The sequence below is a fragment of the Crocodylus porosus genome, unplaced genomic scaffold (assembly GCF_001723895.1).
Source record: "Crocodylus porosus isolate Cpor-Errol unplaced genomic scaffold, CroPor_comp1, whole genome shotgun sequence".
In the NCBI taxonomy this organism is placed as follows: domain Eukaryota; kingdom Metazoa; phylum Chordata; order Crocodylia; family Crocodylidae; genus Crocodylus; species Crocodylus porosus.
The window spans coordinates 27,652,708-27,672,914 of NW_017728948.1; the positions used below are offsets into that span (position 1 = coordinate 27,652,708).

At 42.4% G+C, this 20,207-nt stretch overlaps 1 protein-coding gene across 5 annotated transcripts in view; it reads left to right on the forward strand.

Annotated features, from left to right (window-relative positions):
* The window catches only part of C1QTNF7 (C1q and tumor necrosis factor related protein 7), a 97,399-nt gene extending 85,265 nt beyond the window's left edge, over positions 1-12,134 (forward strand). For 3 of the 5 annotated variants that reach the window (XM_019553418.1, XM_019553417.1, XM_019553419.1), the window contains 3 exons: positions 4,827-5,017; positions 8,136-8,381; positions 11,112-12,134. In XM_019553418.1, the coding sequence (XP_019408963.1) occupies positions 8,144-8,381; positions 11,112-11,743 (870 nt within the window). In that variant the 5' untranslated portion in view covers positions 4,827-5,017; positions 8,136-8,143 and the 3' untranslated portion in view covers positions 11,744-12,134. The remainder of the gene's footprint in view (positions 1-4,826; positions 5,018-8,135; positions 8,382-11,111) is intronic. The other 2 variants (XM_019553420.1, XM_019553421.1) reach the window with 1 other exon arrangement.
* The last annotated feature ends 8,073 nt before the right edge of the window (positions 12,135-20,207 follow it).

Below are 20,207 nucleotides of genomic sequence, written 5' to 3' on the forward strand. Positions count from 1 at the left end.
GCTCTGGTGAACAAACGTTCCCCCAGATCCTGGTAAGATCTGTTTTCCTGACCTCTGATCATGCGCGTGGCTCTCCTCTGGACTCTCTCAAGCTTCTCCACATCCTTTTTGAATTGTGGAGAATGTCTCATGTAGATGCGGCCTTGTGTTTCCATGTTAGATGCTGCAATGACTGACTTCTAAGCAGCCATGCCATGGAATGGAATAAAAAAACCCAGAATTGATCATGATATCACCTTTATATAATGTATGGAAAGAGCTACATGCCACTCAGATGTTTGATCCAAAGGAGCTTCCTAGAGCTAGCTAGGGGATGATGTTAGGGATCTGTCTGACTCTCCACCCTGCTCTGAAACATAGGTGCTTGAGTCAAGGTTGCAGAGAGCCTTCACCTGACCTGGGGAAGAGAGTACTCACTTCTGTTTATTGTTCCTTTTGCTACTTAAGCATTTACCAGCCTCTGGGTGAAAAACACTGGAAGTAAAGACTACAGTTCAGGACTTGCTTGAACCACTAGGCTGTGCTTCCCTCTCATTCTGGCCCTGTGGATATTTCACTCCTTACTGCCCTGTTGCACACCTTTAGCAGGAGGGGAAATGTTGCCCCCATCCAATCTACCTGTAGGTTGGTGTTCAGGGTACTCACTTGGGAGGTAAGAAATGTAGGTTTAAAACCCTTTACACCGTGGAGTGCATTGAACTTTAATTTTCCTTTGCTGGGTGAGGGATATAATGAGTAGAGTATTATATAATAGGTAGACACTTGTACTTCCTCTGGCAGGGGTGTTTTAAAAATAAACCATTTGCACCACATTTTATGAGGGGTGTGATTCATGCTCCTATTAATGTGTGATTCCTATTCCTACTCCAATTCCTATAGTGTGTGATTCATGCTCAGAGCATGCTGGCCTGGAGGCTAAGGAGGTTCAAGAATCACACCACCTAATTTTGGGGGCTTGGTGACAAAATAGCTAAGGCCTCCTGCTACAGCTTTAGAGGTATGAGTTGGAAACCTTCCTGTGGGCTTGTACTAAAGGCTCCCCCTAGACAACCCAGCTATAAATGGATACCTGTTAAGCTTCATAGGGACAGGGGCACAGTTAATCATCTTGCCTCTGTCCATCAGAGAGGGCTAGTTCACGTGCATACTAGCTAACTATTTATGCACATCACACACATGTTCATTCCAAGAGGCTTGTATCTCATTCTGTAATGCTTTCTAATCCCATTCTATGTTAAACTTCCATGAGCCATGTCTCCTCCTTGTTAAAGCTTGCTTTCATTCTGTATGTGGAAAGCGCATTTGGCAGCAAAGATAGAGAAGCAATCCAACAACTTAGTGTCAGGACAAGTTACAGATTACTTAGAAAAGCTAGATGTTTCAGGGCCAGATGGGATGCACCTTTGGGTAAAGAGAGAATTGGCAGAGGTAATTTCAGTGCCATTAGCTATCCTCTCTGGGAGCTTGTGGAGGTTGGGTGAGGTCCCGGATGATTGAGAAAGGGAAAAAAAAAGTACTTATCTTTAAGAAAGGAAAGAAGATGAATATGGGGAATTACAGACCTGTCAGTATGACCTTAAGGAATCCATTGTGAAACACCTCGAGGAGAACAAATTGATCAGGAGCTGCCAGCATGGATTCACAGGGAGAGAGTCATGCCTGACCATTCTGATTTCCTTCTGTGACATGCATGGTGACAGGCTCTCTGAATGGGGGCAGATCAGTGGATATGATATATCTTGACTTTTGCAAAGCTTTTGACACCATCTCCCACCACATCCTCCTGAACAAACTAAGGAAATACAGACTAGATAAAAGTGCTGTAAGGTGGATACATAACCGGTTGGATTATCATACTCAATGGCTCAATGTCTAGGTGGGAGGAGGTATCAAGTGGGGTTTCCCTGAGGTCTGTCCTGGGTCTGGTATTAATATCTTCATTAAAGATCTGGATGATGGGATCGAGTGCACACTTAGCAAATTTGCAGATGACACCAAGTTGGGTGGGAGTCTGGCAGGAGTGGTGGAAAGATTTTTGCTGCTACAAGGAAATGAAATTTTGCCACCCTCCTTTGTATTGTGCCTGGGACTTGGTGAGGGATGGCACCAGACAGAGCCCCTAAGCATCAGGTTGGCAGTGCTGGAGCTGTCTTACTCCCTTCTGCACATTCCCGGAGGTAAGCAGGTGTGAGGTATGTGCACACCATTCTGCTGCTCCCTTCAATTTGCAGCCTCCTATTCTTCCTGGCTGTTTACATCCAGCCTGTACTCCGGAGAGTAGAGCTAGGTTCCAGAATGATCTAGAAAAACTGGAAAAACATGATTCAAAGTCATTTGGATAAAATTCAGCAAGGAAAAATGCTAGGTCCTTCACTTGGGACAGAATATTTGCATGCACAAATACAGACTGGGGCGTAACTGGCTAGGCACCATTACTGAATATTGACATGGGTGTTGCTTCCAAATAAAATAATCTAGTAATATGACCAAGCATCTATTTTTTTGTAGTATTGTTTTTGAAGAGACTGATGTAACGCCAGGCCTGTCTTCTATTTTATTTCCCTTTCTTCCATCACATGCCTACTTCTGTGCTCTTAATATGCACTTCTTAAAGTATAGCCAGGTCTCCTTTTCCTGTCAGAATTGCTTCCCAGAGAATCCCGCCCACCAGTTCCCCGAGTTTATTAAAGTCTGCTTTTTTGGGCTAGGGACCAGTCAAAAAGCCTGAGCTTGAATTGAATCAGTCTTTGCAGGTTAATCTAATCTGGCTAGGCTAAATCACTTTGTAACTGTAAGACATCCAAGAAATGCAGGCACTTCCCTGCAGTGGCTCAGCCTAAGAGCTGAGGGGCAGTAGAACAGTCCTCCCTCCCTTTCCACAGGGCTGAGCTGAGGGGAACATGGCCAAGCCCTGGCAGGATTAGGGAGGGGTTCCTCCCCCTCCTTGAATGATTACAGAGCATTTATCATCTCTGTTATCAGCATTTATCACCTCATCAGAAAACAAATAGCTTTTCTCATTAGTTCAAACTCTTTTTTTAAACAAAGAAGGAATAGAGAGACATTAACAGCTGAGCTTTGATTAGCTCAAAAAAGTCATAAGGTGACATTTCTGTTTGCCAGAACATGGAGTGTTGCCAGCATGTGATCTGCTAGCTAATGCTGAGATGTCTGTGTAAGGCAGAGGGGATAGGGGATCCCTGCTTAGCAGGGAGTGGGGAGGGGAGGAGAGGGGGAAGACAGAGGGAAACCAGGCAGACGTTGTTGTGCCTACAAGTCTCTGCCAGAGCTGCAGCCAGGGAACAGAGAACAGGGGCCAGCTCTGGTGTGGAGCAAAGAGCCCCGCCCAGCCCAGAGAGCATGCTGGGATGCTGGGGGAATCTGATTTATCAGCATGGGGTCTGGGACAGACATTGCATAAACCAGTTTGAGCCAAATCAGTTAAATCTGATACTACATTCAACCAGGTTTATCTCAGACTTTTTTCAGCCATTTTCAAACAGGTTTGTGTGCACTGAACATCTGTTCTGTTACAGGTTTCTGATCACTTAAACCAGTTTATGTGTAGTGTCTGTCCCTAGCCTTGAAGTCCAGTGTCTTTATTCTGTTTCTCTCCTCCTTTCCTTAGCATCTTGAACTCAATCATTTCATGGTCACTGTCACCCAAGTTACATTTTGCCTTCAAATTCTCAACCAGATCCATCCCTGTTTGTGAGCAACAAATCAAGAAAACCTTCCCTCCTAGTTAATCTCTCCAAAAAGTTATCCCCAACACACTAAGAATTTGCTGGATTGCCTGTGCACTACTGTTTTGCTCTCAGCAGATGTCCCAATAAGTAAAGTCCCCCATGACTTTACAGGTCCTGCAATTTGGGACCTTCCATCAGTTGTTTAAAGCAAGCTTTCTCCATTTCTTCCTCCTGGTTTTGTGGTCCATAGCAGATGGCCACTGTAACATTCTCCCTGCTCGTCTCCCCTATGATCTTTACTCAGAGTCTTTAAACAGAGCTATTTCCCAATTCATATTGCACCTCAGAACACATGTGCATCTCCTTTTTATATAGGGCAATTCCTCCTTTATTCCCCTGACTGTCCTTCCTGAACTTAGGAAGTAATACCCATCCACAACAGTACCCCAGTTATGTGAACTATCCCACCATGTCTCTGTAATCCCAATTATCTCATCATTTCTAGGACCTCCAGTTCTTCCTGTTTATTCCCGATGTTTCTTGCACTAGTATATAAACATTTCAGGTATCTAACTGATTGTCCTATTGTCTCCCTGGTGCTCCCACTGCTAGGACTACCACTATTGCCTCTCTCTACTAAGTATATAGCTGGGTCCCCTGGCTCTTTACTTAACTCTGATGTTTTGTCTCCACCTCCTTGGAAACCTAATTAAAAGCCCTCCTCACTAGATTAGCAAGCCAGTACACAAAGCCCCACTTTATCAACACTACATTTTATCATATATTTGAGGGAAAAAATACCCTTACTAAAATGTGTGTTTGATGATCCAGTAAAATCCTTTCCTCTCTGGGGAACTGAAAAGTCCATGTTTGTAAACTGTAAGCTGTGGGTGACTCCAATGTCTTTGATTTTCATATCAGTCAATAGGTGATCAGTTTGTATGACAATAGGACACTCAAGACACCTATGGAGACAGGTATGTAAAATATAGTTTTCTACCAGGAAAACAGCCTGACTCTATGTACAGCTTGCCAGAGTATGTTTTATTACCAAAAGGTCATAAATAGCATTTAAATGGTATTTCACAAGTAGATTTTTTTGTTTCCCTTATTACATTTTCTTTTTTTTTTCCCCAGAAACAGGTGGAATCTGACTTTGTTACAGCCAGTAAATTGGCACTGAAGGATGGATAGTTTCAACAACAGAAACACACAAACACTCTAATGATCTGGAGAATCAAAGAGAGAAACACAACTCAATTTGCAGAATCACAGTTCACCCATGATTGAGAGGTGTGACACTAATTTAGGACAACATTATACCTAAGGTACTGCAAGTTGTTGGCAGCAGGTGGCTGTTAAAATGTTTCTTCTGTTGGCACACAGTAAATTATCAAATCAAAAAATAAATGGGGAAAACATCTTCTTAATCTTCTTAACCTTGAATACAGACAATCAGTACAATATAATATTCCTTAAAAAGCAAGTAAATCAATTTGAACTATAATCAAAACCAGATAGGAAAAAAAGAATATTAGCAGTATTTTCAACCTTCAGGCTTAACCCTGATTCTACCTAAGTGGTCTCACTAATATAGTTAACTGTGCTGTTATTACAGTAAAAGGTCTCTTTTTTTACTTGCAGTTATAGGTATCTTACAGATATTATTTCTGTAGACTCAGTGAGAGAACTTTTCATCCTAGTGCTAACATACGGGTTACAGACAATAATCCAAATATAAGCCAATAGTGTGCTCTTGTTGGGGGAAAAAACTAATGGCATAGTGGGCTGTATTAACAGCAGTGTCAACTTGCAAATGAAAGGAAGTGATTCTTTCACTCTATTCAGCACTAGTGGGGGCTCAACTGGAGTCTTGTATCCAGTTTTAGGCCCCACACTTCAAGAAGGATGTGAACAGATTGGAAAGAGCACAAAGCAACAAAAATAACTAGGGGCCTAGGAAGCAAGACTTATGAGGAAAGGCTGAAAGAACTAGCTATTTAGTATGGAGAAGAGAAAACAAGGGGTGGGTTTTTCTCTGTGGCCATAGGGAATAGGACTAAAAACAACAACCTCAAGCTTCAGCAAAAAAAAAAAAAAGGTTGGCAATTAACATAATAACATAGGAAGTAGGGGTGTGCGAAGCTTCAGTTGCTGATTCAATTTGGAGAAGATTTGGCTCCAAATCAATTCAGAAAAGATTCTGAAAAAGATTCAGAGATTTGGAAGGCAGTCTTTCAGGGGAACAGAAACTGAGAAGAGGGAGGGAGAGCAGGGGGGCAAAGACTGACACCTGTAGCTGGCCAGTGACTGTGATCTTTCCCTGAGCCCCCTTCCAATCACAGTGCTCTGAGGGAGGGACATAGAAACTGCATATAAGCCTCTGTCTGCAGCCTTTCTGTCTCTTTTGTGAGCTGTTTCTCCCTGAGCAAAAGAGGAGTGGGTAGCTGACTCAGAAACAAGTGGGCAGGTGGAGATCTAGCCAGCACCAGGAAGGCCCCCTGTTACAGGCTATCATTTCAGCTGTTTTCATCCAAATCTGCCTTAACACATACAAATGACACAAGTTTTGCTTTCAACAGTTCGAAAAGCAGAGGGTGGGATGAATCTGATGGCCATTAGTCTTGGGGCCTCCACTTTCTCTCTCTGTCTGTCTCTAGGTCCAAGCTGCTCCCAGGCTTCTGCTCCTTTGAGGTTAGAATCCAGAACCTTGGGCATTGCAGCCGCAGTGCCCAGCACCTTAAACCACTGCAGCAGGTCCTTCAGTGCCAACTCCAGTTTGGGTTCCTGTCCTTAGACTATCATGCCTGTTACTCCAGCCTTCATCTTGGGAAGGATATCAGGCAGAATTCTGGGGCACCCTGTTATGCGGCCTTCACATCTCCCCTAACAGCCACTCCTGTCCCACCAGGAGCTGATTGTCAACCAGGGGATGGGGTGTGGGGAGCGTCCCCCAGTGGCTGATCACCGAGCCCAGATCTGCCAGCAGTGAAATCATTGACGGCACTTCTCTTGGTGCAGGGGGGCACACCGGTGCTTCTCTTGTTGCAGGGGGGTCACACCGGCGCTTCTGCTGGCACCCTCACTTTTGGGGGGCCAATCTCAGGGGGGCACATGCCCTCCTGTGCCTCCCCTATGCGTCATCAATGCCTATATCCATCAGCCTTTCCTCATCTGGCTTGCTCTTCACACCTCTAATCATAAAACTGGCTCTTCTCTGGACTCTCTCAAGTTTCTCCACATCCTTCTTGAAGTGAGGCACCCAGAACTGGGTGCAGTACTCCAGCTGCGGCCTCACCAATGCTGAGTAGAGTGGGAGAATCACTTCCTTAATTTTGCTTGAGATGCATGCCAGCATATGGTTTGCTCTGCTAACTGCAGCATCACATTGGTAGCTCATATTCATTTTATGGTCAATTATGACCCCCAAGTCCCTTTCAGATGTCGTGCTAGCAAGAGTAGAACCACTGAGCCTTTAAGTTTGTTGTGGATTTTTCCTCCCTAGATGGAGCACTTTACACATGGCCTTGTGAGGTCCTTTCCAGCCCTACTTTCCTGTGATCCTTTAAGATTCGAAGGTTTTCTCTGAAGTCCTGAAAACCTGAAAATTAAATTAAAGCTTTGACTTTTTCTACAATACCAACGTTTGCCAGTATAGCTATTGTCACAAACCTCTTTTTATTAATATGTTTCTACTTCCTGTATGGCAACCTGAAACAATTGCCAAGAAAGAAGCTCCATCTGCTATCTCCCTCTCTGCACATGCACCTACCAAAAAATGTGTGGTCACTTTTTGGAGAGGGCCCAAAGATACACTCTAGATCTGTGTCTCAACTATGCTCCTGTGAGTGGTGTTGGATCACTGCCGTGACAGCAAACAAAAGGCATTTTTTTCTGAGTTATAGTATATATGGAGCAGCAGTATGTGGGTGGAGCTGGTTTTTGACAGCCATCTCTGGATCACTGTAGAAAAGGTATAATAATACCCCTAGTAAAGACACAGCTTACACCAGCAAAACAGTTATTTGGACAGTAGCATAAACACACAATCCCATAACAAAATAAACTATACACAGAAAAGGACTGTATTATAATTGTCATAACTGCCATTATAATTGCATATTGTCATTATAATTGCATCTACAGTCAGAGGGGTACCAGTATAAAAATACTGCAAAAAATCACTCCACTAAGCAACATCAGTCACTCTACTGGCAAAAGTTTCTAGTGAAGATCAGACATTAAATTCTTTAGAAACTTATAGGCCACTGCAGAAACCCTAATTCAATGTGCCACTTTACATTAGAAAACCCATTTCATGTTTTAAAAGTGCAGCCCCTCCCCCACCACAAGCGCACACACCTATTGTCTAAATCAAAACAATTTAAGGGCTTGAATGAAAAGGAATGTATTGATGGTCTCTACGTATGTATTTTTTTCCCCCAGAACCAAAGATGTTTGCATTGCTTTATTTCACAAGTTTTGCTATCTATACAAGTGGACAACCTCTTCACAACCAGTTCAAAGGCGAAAATTCCTACACCAGATACATATGTAGCATACCTGGCTTGCCAGGCCCTGCAGGTCCCCCCGGAGCTAATGGATTACCAGGCCCTCATGGACGTATTGGTCTTCCAGGAAGAGATGGTAGAGATGGCAGGAAGGGAGAAAAGGGTGAAAAAGGGAATGCAGGTATTGACTATTTTTGTAACCTAATGAAATAAAGCAATAGCATGGGACCTTCTCATTGTATTTTCTTTTGTTATGTACAGTAGTACCTCACTGAGTATAAAATACTAGCAAAAATACAATGGAAAACCAAAACACATGTCAACAATAGTTAAATAATTACCATGTTTTTTCATGTACTGCACAGACCTCTTTGCCAAACACCATCCCTCCCATATTGGGGTGAACATCTGAAATGGGAAAGCTGATTTTCTGCCCAGAATAGGAATATGGAGATGCTGTAAAATGGCTCCTGCTTCTTTTCCTTCTCTCCTGCTAGTGACCACATGGAGGAAGGGGCAAAGTCTAGTCTTCAGCAGCAGCCACTGTTTTAACTCTTTCACAGCTGAATTGAAGCGGGGACAGAGCCTAATCTTTATCTGATTCATGTCTTTTTCAATAACTATGGGAATTATCTGACTCATGTCTTTTTCAATAACTCTGGGAAAATTGTTTTTCTTCATTCTGCCTTCCTAAAAACAAGGTGCATGTCTTACATGAGGGGGTGGTATGTAAGAAAAGATAGTATATTTCATTTGTGCTATTACCCAGTGGATAAAAAAATAATGCACATGTATTTGATAAAAATTACCTTAAAGTTAAGGAACAATAAGTGTGTGATGGCATTTGTATAAAATATGCACACATGTTAAACAGCAATAATCTTTCAACACAATGATGTCTATATTTCAGTCATCTGTGGAATGACTGTATGGGCACATCTACACGTCACCATGTGGCGACATTGCTCTGGCACCATGCTTTAGTACTTCTAAAAGTACTTCCTTTTGGAAGTACTAAAGCACGACACAGTACAGGTGGCTACTGTGATGGGCGCACAGCACATGGTTAGATTTCACCGTTACATCACCATAGCAGTGCACTGTACCAGGGAGCGTGCCGCTACAGTGACGTAGCTAGTGATCAGGTGAATATGCATGGGATCACTCCATTGCTGTAGCATGCGATGTAGCGCATCACTATGTCACCACTGGGCAATGTGTAGATGTGCCCTATATATAAAATACTTTGGCATGAAGAGTTCTGTGTGAATGTAAAATATTGTAATGAAGTATGGAACTAAAAAGAACAAAAGACCAGGAGTAAAAGACAATGGCCATAGAACTGTAAAGGTTTTTTTGGCTCACTGGGTTGCATGCCATTTATTTCAGCTAACCTGAACATTTTCATAAGCTCATTGTGATCCACATCATCATCATCACAAACCTCATTATTATTATTACTAGGTTAAAGTTTCATAACGATGAGTGACCTAAGGGTAAAAAAACAGTGAAGGGAACTTGTAATTATTCCCAAACTAACATTACAAACATAAAAAATTCAGGATTAAGGCTAAACTTTAAAGAAATCTAAATACATTAAAATAACTATTCATTTATTATTAGTGCATTATTCTGTTGGTTATTCTGAATTACATTATATTAATTTTAAAGCCACATTAATAATTTTTCCTCATGTTATCTCAGCAGCACGCAGTTTGGGGTTCTATATGTCTGACCTGACTATTTCCAAATCTTGGCATGTATCAGGGCAGTTTGGGAGTCATTCACCTGTATATAGTTATTTGTGTGATTATATATTTGTAACGGTGAACACATTAGACAATACATAACAGAAGCCAAGAGTGGTCAGAAATAGGACACTAGATCAAGTGTGTAAAAATAATGTTTTGCAGTCACAAGACTGAAACTGTGTACAGTTTGTCCCTCCTTACAGAAACATCCTTTTCTGAAACTTTCCTATCTTGTTTGTGCCTGAAATATCCCTAATCAGCCAAAGGACATATCAACATTTTATAGGATAAAATATTTCTTATTATTGCACTTATTGCACTTCTGGCCACTTCTAGCACTACCGTTTCTTTGGTGTAAAAAAATCTTACCTGAATTTTGCCACTGATGTTTTACTTAAAATTACCATATGCAGCAATTATAGTAATATGTCACAGAGATATAAGACAAGCATACTTTAACAGATCAGATTTAACGGAGAATTTATTTATTTTTAATACCTAGTTTCAAATGCTTATGCTGTTTTGTATCTGGCAGATCTAAAGAATTACCAGTAAAAAGTGTCTATTCCATCAGAAGTCACAACATTTACTAATGGCAAGAATGTGGATGATATGTTTTATTGCACTAATTGCATGGTTGAGATAGACTTACACGAGCTATTCAGCATGGCAGTACCTTTGCTCAAATCTTGAGAGAGTACCCAAAGAAAGGTACTGTGGTATCTGAAAGCTTGTCTTAGTCTATCTCAACAAGTCAGTTGGTCCAATTAAAGATATCACCCACAAAAATCCTTGCCTCTTGCATATTTCCTAGACCATTACAGTTACAACATCGCTTCAATACCACCAAAATATTTGCTAATGGAATTTTGAAGTTGTTATAGCTATTTCCAGTCATTGTTCTACACACAGAACTTCCACTTGTGTCGGTGGAAGATTTGCATTAAAAAAAATAGCAAGATGTACTCTTTAGTATTTTATGCATCTTTAAATCTGTGGCCTTGATTTTAATATTGAATTCCACTCTACTATATGGTGTTTTAAGACCTCCTGAAATTTCACATTGTATATTTGGTGTTTAGCCCACAAAATCATTTGCTTTACCAACCAACAAAGGAATTGTCTATGTGATCATTAACTACCTTAAAATGTTTTTGAAGGTTTTAGAGGCAAGACTGGGTCTCTAGGAGCAACTGGAGAGAAAGGAGATCAAGGAGAGATTGGTAAAAAAGGACCTACAGGATTGGTTGGTGCCAAAGGCGATGTAGGTCCAGTTGGACCAGCTGGACCTAAGGGAAATAAAGGAGACCGAGGAGAACCAGGTGCACCAGGGGTCTGTAAGTGTGGAAGGATAGTGCTGAAATCAGCCTTTTCTGTTGGCATCACCACAAGCTATCCGCAGGAAAGATTACCAATTGTATTCAATAAAGTGCTTTTCAATGAGGGTGAGCATTATAGTCCTTCCACAGGGAAGTTTGTATGTGCCATCCCTGGTATCTATTATTTCTCTTATGACATTACCTTAGCAAATAAGCATCTTGCAATTGGGTTGGTTCATAATGGGAAGTACCGGATAAAGACGTTTGATGCTAACACAGGAAACCATGATGTAGCTTCTGGATCCACGGTGATATATCTTCAGCCAGAAGACGAAGTCTGGCTTGAAATCTTCTACACTGACCAAAATGGTCTCTTTGCAGATCCCACTTGGGCAGACAGTCTGTTTTCTGGATTTCTGTTGTATGTTGATACAGATTATCTTGATGCCTTATCTGATGATGATGAACTGTGATGTAGGAGATGATCCATCATCTCCAAACTGGACAGTCTAGCAAAGGATTTGATCTGTATAGGAGATAAAATTGTAATGATATTGTGTTTTATTTTTGCTTTGATGGGATAACAAGTTGTATACTGAAGAATGTTTCCAGATCTAAGCAAGACAAATTACCAAATAGCAGGGATAACAAAATGAATTATATATTAACCAATGACTGTGTCACGTCAAACCTGAATCCTATTGAAAGCTATGTTTATATTAATATTTAAGTAGAGTTAAGATAATGTACATTGGATTTTATAAAAAAATATATTGAATTGTAAAGTAACTGGTACAGTGAAATTGACTTATTAAACATCTAGATTTTTGTATTTGTTATTAAAGTAAAATTATATGTCTGACATCATGAATATCTTTGCTCATTCCAAGGAGATAAACACGTAAAAGATACAGGTGATAAAAGAGATTTAGAGAATGGACTACAACAGGGGTTGTATGCCAGAGTGTGGCATCCAAAGGCATTTTGCTTGGCACGTGTGCCTTGGGGTGGATGGCGAGGGGGCCATTGGCGAGAGGCCCAGTCTTTGTTGTGGCAGTGCAGCTCTGGCTCCTTCCCCACCCTCTGCCTTGAGGTGTGTGTGCACCCGCTGCCAGCAATGCGCCAGGCCGGGGCTCCACAGACCCCAGGTTAGCTGCTTGCAGCCTTCCTGCTGCCTGCTGCAAGCATCCCGGGCTCCATGGTGAGCACATGTGCCTTGGGGTGGATGGTGGGGAAGGGGCTGGGGCTGCGCTGCTACAACAAGGATCAGGCCCCTTCTGACACTGCCCAAAAACGTTGCCAACCCCATAGAATAGAATAAATTGTAAAGGCTGTTTCTGGGCAATATGGACTCTAGAATGGCTATTACTGTATTTCAATCAGAGTGGTGCTAAAGATATATACTTGGATGCTGATGACGCATTTGCAATACCATAAAGGTTTATACCAGCTGAGGATCTGGCTCAATGAGTTAAACAGGGACAAGAACCACAGCTCTGCACATCTTCAGTGGATTAAAAAACTGGCTGAAAGAACTCAAAAGTAGTTTTAAGTGGGGAATCATCCTCCTGTAAGGACTTTTTAGTGTAGTCCCAGTAAGGTTTGTTGTTTCTGTGATATTAGTCAATATTTTTATCAGTTATGTGACAGACAATTTATTGTAATTGTAATTTATTGTATTGTAATTGTTTGCAGATGACAAGAATTTGTCAAAATATAAAGTGAGGAGGATTGGTCCATTATACAGAATCCTACTGTAAACTTGAAAAGCAGGCATTTTAATACAGACATCCACAAATAAAATGAATTTAGGTCACACTTATACTGAGGAACAGTACAGTACAGTCACAATTTACGCATATTTAACTTACACGAATTCAGCTTTATGCACTCAGCTGCTGCGGCTGGCCTCCAGGTGCTGCCTGGGAAACGGTGCGCAGTGTGGTGCTGCGTGGTGCTGCATGGTATTGCCTGCACGTGCCGGCATAGCTGGGGGGGCTCACGCTCAGCTGGCCATCTTGTCTGGGCCCGGTGGCTGCTTGGCACCGAGCCCGGCGATTTCAGCTATACGTGATTTCAATTATACACGCTGACCTGGGAACGTAACCCCCGCGTAAGTTGCAATTGTACTGTATTCTGTAAACCAGTAACCTTGAAAAAGACCTGTGGTCATGGTGGGTAATCAGCTGATCATGAGCTGTCACTGTGCTCTCTATCTATGAAGAATATGGATGTATTGGATGGATAAGCAGTAGAATTACAAGTAGAAGTAGGTTGCATTACCTCTTATGCTGATAAACTCATAACTGGGACACTGTCTTGTTCTGGTATCAACACTGAAAACAATTCTGAAAAATTAGAAAACCTGAAAAAAACCCCAAATTTTAATATTAAGTCTGGAAAACCTGTATTATAGTAAGAGACATACAGTCCTAGAACTATGCAGCTTGTCAAAGAAATGCTTAAAAGGTGAATTGACTGCACTCCCCAGTAACCTGTAAGGGAAAAAATTCTGGGAATAGATGGAACTTTATTCTAGCAAATGGGCATAACAAGATCCAGTAGCTGGAAGTGGAGGCCAAATAAATTCAGACAGGAAGGCACGCATAAGTTTTTAAAAGCAGTTGTTAACAAGTAACAGTAAGGGTAATTAATCATTAAGACAACTTACCTGACATGTCCCACTGAGGGGACATCTCCACCAATAGATGTCATTAAATTGGATGTCTTTGAATGGGTATCTAGTAATGCTGTATCTCAAGTGAAGTTATAGGCTGGATGCAGGAGTTAGGTGAAATTTTCTTGCCTAAATTCAGTTAAGATGATTCAAATGACCTCATATAACCATGAAAGCTATAGCTGCCCCAGAAGGCAATGGCAATCCTCCCATTAAACTCATTAGGACCATGACCTGACTTTATGATTAATATAAGAATCTTACTTATGCAACCAAAATCTTTATTATAGCAAATAAGTGAGCATGCAGTAATCAACTATAACAGTGTGTTTATATTCGAACAGAAATACACTTTCATGTGTAGGGAAGTCAAACCATTCCATTTTTCAATTCTTTTGATTGGAAAATCTCTCCTATAAATGCTTGGTATATTTTGGGGGAAAATATTTATTTTTCTTCAATTATTATAAATGAGAAATCCATTTTTTTCACTAAAAAAACCAGTGAAAATGAACTTTTCTGTTCATTTTCTTCCCTGGGAAAATACCATATTTACTCACATACTATATATTTACTCACCTTTTTACTTCAGGAAGCTGAAGGAGTCAGTTGACTTAATGGCTCATTGTTCTTTACACCACAAGTGTTAATGTTCATCTCTTCTTTTTAATGGTCTTTATGTTCCACTAATAAAGCTAACCTTTCTCATGGCAATTTATGGTACTATTTTGCAATCCTGGAGACTCTAGAGCTCTTTTCAAAATCATAGATCCACCCATGGAGTTCAGCTATACTTAGGGTTATAGATTTAGTGAAGCAGTAAAGGGTGCATGAGTCAGCTAAAGATTAGGCTCTGTCCTTACTCTATGAAACCGTAATTCTGGAAAAATCCTTTTTTCTTCACTATGCCATCCCAAAAACAGGGTGCATGTCTTGTTTGGGGGTGTGATATATGGAAGAAAATAAGGTATCAATTTCATGCCCGGTTCTACCTATGCTTTTAGGAACCAATATTTAAATAGATTATTATAAATAAATGATCAGTTAAGGAGATGTTTATAGTATTATGGTAAAATCTCTAAAGTTAAGTTTAAGTGATGGTTTTTTATTTTAAATCCTATATTCAGCTGCATATAGCTTCCTTAAAATTGAATTTGGGGCTTAAACTACTCATTCTTCTTGGCCCAGCAGACGATTTGTTTTTTTAAATACGGATAATCTGAAGAAAATTCAATTGATTGTTAGTGAGATATCTGAAAGTGAACAAAAATGAGGCTTCAATCTTTAAAAAAAATCAGTTGCACTTTTAAAGGTGATTTCTCAGAATAGCTTTATTTTAGGTCATTAATACAGGCTTTTCTTTGATAAAATTTGCATCTGAATGTAACTTTTTTTCCTGACTTAATTATTTGCTGAGGCAAATAACTTTCTAGTGATGTTCTAAGCAGGTAGTTCTCAACCTTTTTAGATTCAAAGCACTCCTCCAAAATGTTTCCAAATGTAGTTGGTACCCCATTTAAAAAATAAATAGAGATATATTATGAATATTGTAATATAAAAATAATTCCACTTTTAATTAATATATTGGTAAATGTAAAGCAGGCAATCACATCTTTCTGCTGCAGCTCTTCACAGTTCAGGTCTGACATGCCTCCTGAAAACCAAAGGGCGTGAAGGGCAGTTTCTTTCCACAGTAGCAGCACAAGTATCGCAGCGCCTCTGGCAGTTCTTACAACACCTTGGTTGAGAACCATGGTCCTGAGCAGTCCTAGATCTTTTTTCTCTGGTTGATAATTTTCTTACCTTTAGGCAATTCTATATCGTTATATAAAGATTTTGAAACCTTTGGAGATAACACACAGTAAGCTTATAATGTCTGTTGGAGCTCAGACTACCTTTCCAGGGTGGCCTTCCTGCAGCATCTTTTTTTCTTCAACAGTAACATCCTCCGGTTTACATCTTGCCACAAGCACAATGCCATGTGACATGTTAAAAATCATTTTGTATCTGACACAACTTTGAGTTCTAATGGGTCGTGAGGTAAATCATAGTAAATTATGTAGTCACAATAAGTTGTAAATGGAGAACCATTTCAGTATATTTGAAAAAGATTTACTTCCGTGTTCTGAGTCTACCTGATATTATCTAAGGCTAAGTATAGATGTTCAAAAAGCCCCTGGCAAAAGCGCTCCAACTATTGCACATTACTTAAAGGGCTGTAAGGTGGAGTGGAAGCGAATTGAACAGATGTTCACTGTTTGGTTGGGGAGGGGGTGGGGCTCAGAGTTTGCTCTCAGGACACTGGGGCCTCTCCCATGTGCCTTTCAGGAGGCTGCTGGAATGGCCCATCTCCCCAGCCCACCCCCTGCCAGCTGGAGACTGTCAGCAGCGGCTGGGGGTGGGACCCCAGACCTTTTCCCCTGAGGTCATCCTGGCCAGGCAGTGGTTGCGGAGCTGGGGCTGCTGTGGAGAGGGAGAGCCTGGACACCTTTCGATGTGCCTGCCCCAGCTAGGCAGCCCTCCCAGCCAGCCCATGGGAGCTGCAGGGGAAAGGGGTCCATGCATCCCTCCCGGTAAGACAGCAGCACACCACGGGAGCCCCTGGCCCCTTCCCCCACACCTCCCCTGGCCAGGCAGTGGCATGCCATGGGGCTGGGGTAGCTGCAGGGAGAAAGGTCTCGCTTTGTCCCCCACTCCTCCAACTGGCTGCAGCTCACAGCTGGCTGTAGGGAGGAGGTGAGGCTCAGGTCGGTGAGAGCCAAGGGACCAGGGCTGACCCGATGCTCAAACAGAGCAAAACAGCTCTCCCAGAGGCTAGAGTACAACCCTGCAATGCCTCCTGGGATGGCGGCAATAGCACTCTCGCTTAACCCTTGATGGGCTCTGGCACAGACATTCAATAAAGCGCTCTAACAGAAAGTGCTTTAGTTTAATACCTCATTGTAACAGGGAGCCAAAGGCGAATGAGCAGCAGAGAGACCCTTGGGCAGGGAAAGCTGCTCCTCATGAGGTGTCAGCGAACAGGTACTGGGAGATTTACCTGCAGAACTAGCTGCACTGTAGATGCTCAGGGAGGCAGATGACCAACAGAGACTGGGCCAGGGAGATGTAGAAACACTGGCTCGGGGGGTCGGGCTGGCCCTGGAGGCTGCAGAGGCAGGAGCCCCAGAGCAGGTGGAAAGCAGGAGAGCCCCTAGCTGGCACGGGGTTATCCTGAGGAAAGCAAACAGAGGGCAGCTGCTTTATAGGGGAATGTCACCTAGGAAAAGGGGAAGCCTTGTTATTCTGGTTGGGTAGCCATTGTTTATGTTTGAACCCCAAGAGGGTTTAGTTTGTGTTTGCCAGAAGGCTTACTCCTTGGTTACAGTTTCAACCAGTAGTTTGGGCATAGTTAAAAGGAGAGTGAGTGGAGGCCATGGCCTGAGAGGCATCTGGGGATTTTACCTACAGTAGTGTGCCAGAGGCATGCCAGTGTTTAGAGCCCTGGTAGGGGTCTTGATTCAGGGTTTAGACCTGAGGGAGTGGTTCAAGCCTAAAGAGAGAGGGGAAAAAAAAGGCTGAAGCCTCATTTGGACATGAGCAAGGATCAGGGGGCCCAGTGCCCAGGGAGGGCAGAGGCAGTGGCCAGGGTGAAAGACACTGGGGCCAGGGGCCCAGATGGAGCCAGAGTAGGCTCATTGCCCAAGGCAGGGCAGAGATAGCTCTAGATGGGTGAGATCAGGGCCAGTGGCTCAGAGCCCAAGGGCACAACCTGAGAGAGCAAGAGTTGGGCTGGGATCTAGAAGTCAGGCCTGGCATAGTGGGCCTAGGCTAAGGGAACCTGTGAGAGAAAAAGGACAGAGGATGGGTAGGCTGAAGCCCTAACAAGTGTGTAAAAGCCTGAGGTGGCCTAGTACCAGACTGGGGCCAAGTGCCTAACTAAGTCAGTAACACCAGCAAGGCATGGGCACAGCTGTTGAATCCAACCAGGTGGAGTTCAGAGAATGAGTAGGAAGGTCTGGCATTGCTGCCCATCTCCTTCTTGGCAGTATGACTTCCTCAGGAAATGTGGGGCCATTCTCACCATGAGTGCCCCAACTCTAGCTTCCCCCCACCCTAAGTTTCTATTTGCCAGGTTTTGTGCAGCACCATGAATGACTTGTAAGTTACATGTACAGTCCTTTAAACTTCCATTAAAATTGCCTCTGATCCAGTTTTAATGAGTGCTGTGAAATTAACACTGCTATGAAATTAAGCCTGTTCTACAGGGTAAAGTTTGGATAAACTACCCACATCCATTGCCTCTCTAGTGCACTGATATTCAAGGAACGACAGGGGTACTTCTGCCTCCATGGTCTATGCAATCTTGGCTTTTGGCTGAGTCTGCCAATTAGTGCAGAGCTGGTGGTGGTGTGGGTATTCTATAAGGAGCCTTGCATCTTACATAGAAGCTATCAACTACATAATAAATGAAACGGGAAAAATCTTTCAAACTGGTAACCTAGAGAAAAAGGCACAGCAACCAATTTCTGACATATCTAGGCTTCCTGAAGTCAAAGTTGTCATAGAGAGAGATGGAACTGCCACCACTCTATTAGTGTAGCTGACACTTCTTATTATAAGATCCTGTTTTCAGTTGCTTGTAACCTCCAAAATTTAATAAAATGGGAAAAGCAATCTGGGATGCTTTTTCCCATACCGGGTGCCTGCCTCATGCTGATTTTTGTTTGGGAAAATTTCATCCCAAATGATTCAACTATTTTGGATGAGTAGGATGGGGATGACAGGGAAGTGGGGCAGGAAAGATGTCTTCTGTCCTACCAACTGTCCCTTGAAGGTGGTTTATACATCCAAGCTGACCAATCCATCTCTGTGTCTGGAAGAGCATGGGCCTTGAATTATGTCTGTGTGCATTTTGATATCCTCATTGAGCATGTTAGGCCATGTTTGCCATGTTTTTGATCATCCAAAACATTACTTTAAAAGAATGTTAAGCATATAAAGTACGCAAGACAAACACTCAAAGTTAAGAAATGGGAGAAAAACTTTAATTTAGGTCCCTGTGAATATATGTTATAAAACAACTTATAAGTGCATGATAACTGGTTAGGCTGCAGCTGAATAACTCTGTGCAGTTCTGGGCGCCACAATTCAAAAGGGATGTGGACAACCTTGAGAGGGTCTAGAGGAAGGCCACTCATATGGTTAGAGGCCTGCAGGGAAGGCCTTATGAGGAAGGACTGAGGGACCTAGACCTTTTCAGCCTTTGCAAGACAAGGCTTAGGGGGGATCTTGTGGCAGTATACAAACTCACCAGGTGGGGGCAGCAGGGAATAGGAGATGCTCTGTTTACCAAGGCACCCCTTGGAATAACCAGGAACAACAGCCACAAGCTGTCAGAAAGTAGATTTAGGTTGGACATCAGAAAGAACTTCTTCATGGTTAGGATTGCCAGAATCTGGAACAGGCTTCCAAGGGAGGTGGCGCTCTTCACTACCTTGGGGGTCTTCAAGAAGAGACTGGATAAGCACCTGGCTGGGGTCTCATGACCCCAGCACTATTTTCTGCCATGGGCAGGGGGTTGGACTCGATGATCCATTAAGGTCCCTTCTGGCCAAAGGACCTATGAATCTATAACATATTATATGTATTTATTAAATGGCCTTGGTACACAGGATGGATGAGGTTGTGGAAAATGATTGTGGAATGGCTATGGATCCATTGCATTATTTACTCTAGAAATTAGAAGAAATGTAAGGAAAGAGGAAGGGATCTTATATATACCCGTTCATCCTCAATGTGCCAGTAATGTACTTTTTTTCATAAGCTAAGGGTACTCATCATATGGAATATATGAAGTATGGCCTTCTTGGAAATCCTAAAGAAATTACCCTTTTGCTTATGATGGTTTTGCATAGTCTGCAAATTACATACCCCATTTTCTAACATATCATGAGACACGCACCCTGCTTTGTGAGGGCAAAATGAAGAAAAACAGATTTTTTCCAGTTATAGCTGAATTTTGACTGTTCTGCACCATGAGCAAAAGCTAGAGTTTTAACCCTCTCATAGACTCTGTTGAAGTGGCAGCAGCTTTTGGCTACTTCCAATGGCTACAGGAATGATGCTACAAGGCGGGCTTTGGCTTCCTCAGCCATGACCGGCACATCACGACAAGAGACATGCTGGGATGGGATGGGCTCCACCTTTCCCCTAAAGGTAAGCGTGTGTTCTCTTCTAGGTTGGCAGACCTCCTCCAGTGGGCTTTAAACTAGGCTTGT